The sequence below is a fragment of the Cottoperca gobio genome, chromosome 14 (assembly GCF_900634415.1).
Source record: "Cottoperca gobio chromosome 14, fCotGob3.1, whole genome shotgun sequence".
NCBI lineage: Eukaryota > Metazoa > Chordata > Actinopteri > Perciformes > Bovichtidae > Cottoperca > Cottoperca gobio.
In genome coordinates this window covers 24,791,849-24,800,370 of record NC_041368.1, presented here as the reverse complement: position 1 = coordinate 24,800,370, position 8,522 = coordinate 24,791,849, and the positions used below count along the sequence as shown (strand labels likewise).

At 29.4% G+C, this 8,522-nt stretch overlaps 1 protein-coding gene across 1 annotated transcript in view; it reads left to right on the top strand.

The window, feature by feature from the left end:
- bacc1 (BPTF associated chromatin complex component 1) overlaps positions 1 to 1,690 on the top strand; it is a 5,273-nt gene extending 3,583 nt beyond the window's left edge. Inside the window, 2 exon segments of the mRNA XM_029447627.1 lie at positions 931 to 1,035; positions 1,266 to 1,690. Coding sequence (XP_029303487.1) covers positions 931 to 1,035; positions 1,266 to 1,330 — 170 coding nt within the window. The 3' untranslated portion in view covers positions 1,331 to 1,690.
- Positions 1,691 to 8,522: the final 6,832 nt, after the last annotated feature.

Here is an 8,522-nt window from a genome sequence, read left to right as displayed (position 1 = left end):
GTTTGCTACATCAGGGTGTTCGCTGCATCAGAGACGGGCAGTGAGGAGCAACCAACAGCTAACGAAAGACTTTCAATCACAGAAAAAGAAAAGACTAAGCTTTGGTATGCCGAGTGGCGTTTCAGTGCCTGATCCCTTGAGACTGCAGGATGGCCGGGTCAATGAAAACAACAGCATGACTTCTTGGCTGCCGATATACCTCAGCGATATAACATTATGTTTAATGTCTGACCACCAGGGAACCATGTCGAGTTTCATAAACGAACTTTGAAAGAATACAAAGAAGGCAAAGCATTTAGACAAATATCTTTCAATCCTCTTGCAGATTCTGAGTTTTGCTTTTGAAAGCTAAATGTTCTCATTCAATGAAACTTCCCACACGACACATTCAGCATGGATCTGCACAGTCAAGAAAACTGAAGATATCATAAGTGCTTATTGCAGTTGTGTTGCAGGGTAAGCTGTTATAATATATACCTAACTTGTGTTTGTTAATTATTATAAAACTCAATATATAGGAAGTACATTTGTCAATATATAAATAGTAGATAGACGACACACCCCAGGTCGAGTTCAGGATCAGGGATTCATTTGTTGGTTTGGAAATGGAAATAGTTTGAACGGGGGCTCGCAGTCACAATGTTTGCAATCGTGAAGCTCACAATGAGATTCTGCCCATTGATTTATCTTTCTCCCACAGTTTGAACATCCTTTCACCACACAATGTGTCCTAATCCCAGAACTAGAAGAGCGATGATCACACACTAACAACTAGCTAAATACAATGTAAACACGTAGAGAGAAATCCAATATGGCGGCTCGCCACCACCCAGCATGCATTGCGATTCCACCGGAAGCCCGAAACTCCGATTCCGTCTATCGTGACGGAAGTGACAGGAAGTGACACACTTATTCCCCCCCCCCCCGCAGACGTGACTCTCAGCGCTCTGAACGACTCGGACGTGAACAGTGACCTGGTGGACATCGAAGGACTCGGAGACGGATCGTCCAACAAGAAGCTCAACTTTGACCAAGGTGACGCAAATGTTATTATTATTATTATTATTATTATTATTATTATTATTGTTATGATTATCACGATAATAATATGATTGATAATATTAATATTATTTTATATAATATATTCTGATTATGAATAATATTATATGACACTGACTTTTTATTTATTTCATGTTTCATGTTCTTTCTTTAGTTGCTGTTGGACAGATGTACTCAGGTTGTAAATACTAACTGTTTTTAAACAGAGAGCCTGAACCTGGACTCCAGCCTCATCATGAACTCCAGTGACCTCCCGCTCCTGTCCCGCTGACCTTTGACCTGAAGCCTCACGTCTCAAACATGTACACTTTTACTTTATTTTAATTTGACGGCTTCTGCTCCTGGTACGTTCATCTGTCCACATTCAAATCAGATCAATGTCATTCTGAAGTTTGAGAAATAATTCCGGAGCAAAACTGTTGAGTATCTTTTTGTAAAGGCAGCAGGAAACTTTTCTTCGTCCTCTTTTAGACCATTTTGACAGAATTATGTTTCCATCAGAGTTTCAGAGAAGTTTTGGAATCAAAGAAAGAGAAATGTGAAAGTTTGTGACATCATGGAGACAAACGGAGCTGCAGATCCGTGCGGACGCTTCAGTGTGAAGAAATAAACTCAGATGAATCTTCTCTTCGCTCAGTATTCAGTTCGTCATCATTGTTTATCTGTGTTCCTTCTAACAATAAAGGGATCACATCAGAGCAAAACTAAACTGTTAAAATACTATAATAATAAATTAAGAGCTATAACCATGAACAAAGACGTCTACGGAAACTAAATAAATCCCTGAAGAATAAATCAACTGTGTAAAAGATATAAATAATTAGCGAGCAGAGACTCAGCTGTGAATTACATTTCACTAAAAACGTTTTATTTTCTGATCTGCAGGAATGTTAGAAAATGTTTCCACAGAAGTAAAACAGCAGCATGTTTGCAAAATCCTCCAGCGGGAAGTAAAGTGATCCTTCAGACCAGATCTGCTCCTGACAACACTGACGTCAGTCGGCAGAATATTTACTTTTGTTGTATAAAATAGTGAGAAATGTCCCGACTGACGTCTTTAAACGTCTTTAATCGACTTTAAACGTCTTAAAAAATTAATAATCGTACTTTAATTGTCTTTAAAACGGCTTTAAAACAACTTTAAAATAAAAAACGACTTTAAAATCGAACTTTAAAACGTCTTGAAAATCTTTTGCGACTTCATCGACTTTAAAAAAAACGACTTAAACGTCTTTAAAAATCGACTTCAACAAATCAACGACTTCAAATCGCCTTTAATCGACTTTAAATCGACTTTAAACGTCTTTAAAAAAAAACTCTTTAAAAAAACGACTTTAACGTCTTTAATCGCTTTAAAAAACGACTTACACTTCTTTAACGACTTTAAAAAAAAAAAAAACGACTTTAAAACGTCTTTAATCGACTTTAATAATAATCGACTTTAAAACGTCTTAAAAACACGACTTTAACGACTTTTAAATAATCGACTTTAACTCTTTAATCCGCTTTCAAACTGACTTTAAACGACCTTTATAAACGTCTGTAATCCGACTTTAAATAAACGATTTCATCAATCGTCTTTTTAGAATCGCTTTAATCTACTTTAAACGTCTTTAAACGCTTTAAATCTGACTTAAACGTCTTTAATCGACTTTAAATTAAAAACGACTTAAAATTAATCGACTTTAAAAATAAACCTTTAACTCACTTCAACCAAACGTCTTTATCTACTTTAAACGTCTTTAACTTCTTAAAATTAAACGTCTTTAAATAATCGACTTTAAAAACGTCTTTTATCAAAACGTCTTTAAACGACTTTAATACGACTTTAAAAAAACCCGTCTTTAGAACGACTTAAAATCGCCTTTAACAACGTCTTTAAACTACTTAATATCGACTTTAAAATTAAACGGACTTTAAAAACTTCTTTAATCGACTTTAAACGTCTTTAAACGTCTTTAAACGACTTTAATCGACTTTAATCGACTTTAAACGTCTTTAATCGACTTTAATCGTCTTTAAACGTCTTTAAACGACTTTAATCGACTTTAAACGACTTTAAACGACTTTAATCGACTTTAAACGACTTTAATCGACTTTAAACGACTTTAAACGTCTTTAAACGACTTTAAACGACTTTAAACGTCTTTAATCGACTTTAAACGACTTTAAACGTCTTTAATCGACTTTAAACGTCTTTAAACGTCTTTAAACGACTTTAATCGTCTTTAATCGACTTTAAACGTCTTTAAACGACTTTAATCGACTTTAAACGTCTTTAAACGTCTTTAATCGACTTTAATCGACTTTAAAAACGTCTTTTAAAACGACTTGTATCGACTTTAATAATATAATATCGACTTTAAAAAACGTCTTTAATCGACTTCAAACGACTTTAAACGACTTTAAACGTCTTTAATCGACTTTAAACGATTTCAATCGTCTTTAATCGACTTTAATCTACTTTAAACGTCTTTAAACGACTTTAATCGACTTTAAACGTCTTTAAATCGACTTTAAACGACTTTAATCGACTTTAAACGTCTTTACTCGACTTCAAACGTCTTTAATCGACTTTAAAAGTCTTTAAACGTCTTTAAACGTCTTTAATCGACTTTAAACGTCTTTTAACGTCTTTAAACGACTTTAATCGACTTTAAACGTCTTTAAACGACTTTAATCGACTTTAAACGTCTTTAAACGACTTTAATCGACTTTAAACGACTTTAAACGTCTTTAATCGACTTTAAACGTCTTTAAACGTCTTTAAAACGTACTTTAAAAATCGACTTTAAATCGACGTAAACGACTTAATAATATCGACTTTAATCGACTTTAAACGTCTTTAAATAAAAATCGACTTTAATCGACTTTAAACGTCTTTAAACGTCTTTAATCGACTTTAAACGACTGAAATCGACTTTAATAAAAAAAAAACGTTCTGTTAACTTCTTTAATAAACGACTTAAAAAATCGACTTTTAAACGACTTTAAAAAATCGTCTTTAAAACGACTTTAATTGTCGACTTTAAAACGACTTTAAAACGTCTTTAATAATCGACTTTAACGTCTTTAAACGTCTTTAATAAAAATCCCTTTATCGACTTTAAACGTCTTTAAAAAAAAATAAAATTAAATAAACTACTTTAAACGATTTTTTTTTTTTAAAAAACCGAAAACTTTAAACGTCTTTAAAAGTCTTTTAAATGTATTTAAAAAACACTCTTTGAAAAGTCTTTAAAAAATTAAACGTCTTTAAATAAACGTCGTTAAAATATTCGCTTTAAAAAAACGTCGTTTAACGTCTTTAAATAAACGACTTTAATCGTCTTTAAAACGACTTTAATCGCTTTTAAAACGTCTTTAAACGACTTTATAACGCTTTAACATCCGACTTAAAAACGTCTTTAAAAACGACTTTAATCTACTTTAATCGCTTTACACGTCTTTAAAAAAAACGACTTTAATCGACTTAAACGACTTAAAAAACGACTTAAAAGTCGACTTAAACGACTAAACGCTTTAAACGCTTTAAAATCGACTTAAAACGACTTTAAAACGTCCTTTAGATCGACTTTAATTAAACGACTTAATCGACTTTAAACGACTTTAAACGTCCTTTAATTCGATTTAAACTCTTAAAAAAAACCGACTTTAAACTCGACGTTAAAAAAATCGACTTTAAAAAACGTCCTTTAACGTCTTTTAATAATTCGACTTTATCGCTTTAATCGACTTTAATCGACTTTAAACGTCTTTAATCGACTTTAAACGTCTTTAATCGACTTTAATCGACTTTAAACGTCTTTAAACGTCTTTAAATGACTTTAATCGACTTTAAACGTCTTTAATTGACTTTAAACGTCTTTAAACGACTTTACTAACGACTTAAACGAGTTTAAAAACTCTTTAAATTTTATTTTAAACGTCGTGTAAATCCTTTAAAACGTCCTTTAAACTCTTTACTATGTACTCAGCTAATTATCGACGCCTCATTCTGTATGAAAATCTAAAGTAAGAAACATGAATATATATCAACAGGAAGGTCCGTCGTTATTGGCGGCCATCTTTGTTTGGATTATTTGAATGTTGGATGCAGGAAATGTTTTAAACCATCGAACATCTGCAGGTTTCTTTCGTTTGTGCTGTGACTTTAAATATCGAACATCGTAGTAAAGAACAATCCTGCAAAACACGTTAATGGACACAACTCGAAGTATTTCCACATATTTCTGCCCAAAGTCAAACTACAATGAAAAGGAGGAAAGAGCAAAGTTCATCAACTCGTCTCCCCGGAGCGGCCGGGACTTCACAAATCTGCAGTTTGGACTCCAACATGTTCAAAGTGATTTCAAGCGGGCCGCTCGCTGTTGATCCACTGGAGGAACTGCGTTTCTCGGGGACTATATTCAGCGGCGGATGAATCCACGTTTGGTGCTGTAGTGAATATTTGCTGACCGTAAGAAATACGTAGAAAACTTGTTTGACTTCTGATCCCGATGAAACAAGTTGATCACGTTAAGTCATAAAAAATAAAACTAATCTTTTGTTGGTGTTGTTTATCTTTGTCTTTAAAGTTTTACTGTAATAACATATTCTTCTAATCGCTGATCAAAATTCAATTAAAGTATTTCCAAAGCTGATGAATATTATATATATATTATATTATATATATATATATTATATATTATATTATATATATATATATATTATATATTATATTATATATATATATATATATATATATATATTATATTATATTATATATATATATATATTATATATTATATTATATATATATATATTATATATTATATATTATTATATATGATTATATATTATATATATATATATAGATTATATATATATATATATATCTATATATATCTAATATTATATTATATATATATCTATATATCTCTCTATATATATATATATATATATATTACTATATATATAATAATATATAATATAATTTATTATTATATTATGAGGAATCATAATAATTTATGCACGTTTCTCATTATTTGAGATATTAAAACTAGTTTGAGTCTTAAAGTCTTAAATATAAGTCGTCATAAAACATTGAATAATTACATTTAAATCTTCTGCCGTTCTTTTTACTGACTTTACTTTGAATCACTAACTTTTAATACACGACATCAACGCGAGCGCTGTTAGCTTCAGTTAGCGACATCGTGGACGTGAGAAAACGTTTGTGTTGTGGATGTGAAGTTTAGAAAACGCTGACTTGATTAATTATGAAAACTGTTAAAATAATCATTTCATAGCACAATTAATAAAACGTGATAAACGCGAGACGTTCTGATCCGAAGAGAAGAAACGTGTGAGTTCATGTATTTAGAGATGAATCGTCTTCAGCCTCAGAACCGACACTTGAATATAGACCTTTATTGTACAGTTGCATAAAAATACTTCTTCTCATTTGTTGAGAATTTGTCCAAAAGATCAGAAAATAAAGTTTACATTTTGAAATACTTGAATGTTTTCATAGATGTGCTTCAGTTTCCTTCACGATGTTAAAGTCGACGGTATTTATCTTTATTTGACCCGGAAAAAAGCTGCAACTGAAAGAAATACCTGATTGTTTATTATATTGAACGTATAAAATCAACTTTCAAAACCTCAGATTGTCACTTATTATTATATTACGTTAATTCTTAGGAGCTTAATAAACAACTGCAAAACACTTTAGTTTTCTGTTGATCAGATATTAATAATAATATAATATATTAATAATAAATCTGTAAATATTCTATTTTATTCAATCATCTGTATCAAGATGAAAGACATTGTTGTATAAAAACATTTCATAAGCAAACTTTAAATCGAGATGTTTCTTTTCTGATTGTGGAAAAAGGGTTAGGGTTATATTAAATATATATATATATATATATATATATATATATATACTATATATCATATAGATAATATAAGAATATATCAATATATATATGATATATATTATATTTGGGGGGAGTATAGTTATATATATGTTATATATGTATATATATATATATAAATATAATGTATACTTACTATATTGTATATATATTAAGTTCCTTATATGTTCCTTCCCTACGATCACCGCACAGTATATATATATATATCTCATATACATTATTTATATATATATATATATATATATATATATACTATATTATATACTATATCATATAATATATACATATATACATACATATATATATATATCTATACATACATACTTATATGTATATATATACTTATATATATGTAATATTATTATATATAATATATGTTATAATATTATTTATATCTATTAGTTACTTATTGGTTCCTTCCCCTACATACCCCTATAATATATATATATATATTATACATATTTATATATATATTATACTATATACATATATATATATATATATACCTATATTTAATATATAACCTCTATATATATATATCTTAATAGATTATCTTAATATACTAATCATTAGACATACATACATCACAATTATAATATATATATATATCATATAGCTATTCTACATCACTATATATATCTATATGATACTTATATATACAGATATACATCTATATATATATATATATTATCTCATATCATACATATCTATATATATATATATATATATATTCATTTATCTATATCTATTATATTTATATGATATATATTTATAAATATATGAGTATATATAATCGTATTCATCCTTATTTTCCTTATATGTTTCCTTCCCCTACTACCACACACATATATATATATCTAGATATATATATATATTATTATATATATATATATATATACTATAATATATATATATATATAGTATTCCTACTATCTCATCTCTACTATCAATAACTATTATCCCTATCCATTATATAATCTATATATAGTATATTCCTAGTATATATAATACCATATCTATATTATATATTATAGTAATATTAATATACTATATAAATATCTGTATCTTATTAGTTCACTTATTGTCCTTCCCCTACATCACACACATATATTATATATATATAATATATATATATATATATATATATATATTATATATATATATATATATATATATATATATATATATATATATATATATAGTATGTGTGTGTAGGGGAAGGAAGAAGAGAGAAACAACAAAGACTTTTGTCCTCAAGTCGGCTGTCGGTTTTCGACGTGTACAAGAGTGATGTTTGTCCCACAAACCGTCACAAACTCTCTTGTTTCATCTCTTTCCTCGTGCTCCTGGCATACTTTCCTAAAAAACACTTTGCCACTAGAATTGCATCCTCGCTCCGCTCATGACATGTAACCACCACCGCTGGTGCTTTGACTGAAAGAAGACCGCTGGGACGCGAACATCGAGGACTGGAGGATTGAAAGTTCATCATCAACACCTTTAAAGCTTTTACATGTTTTAATGTATTTATACCTGCAA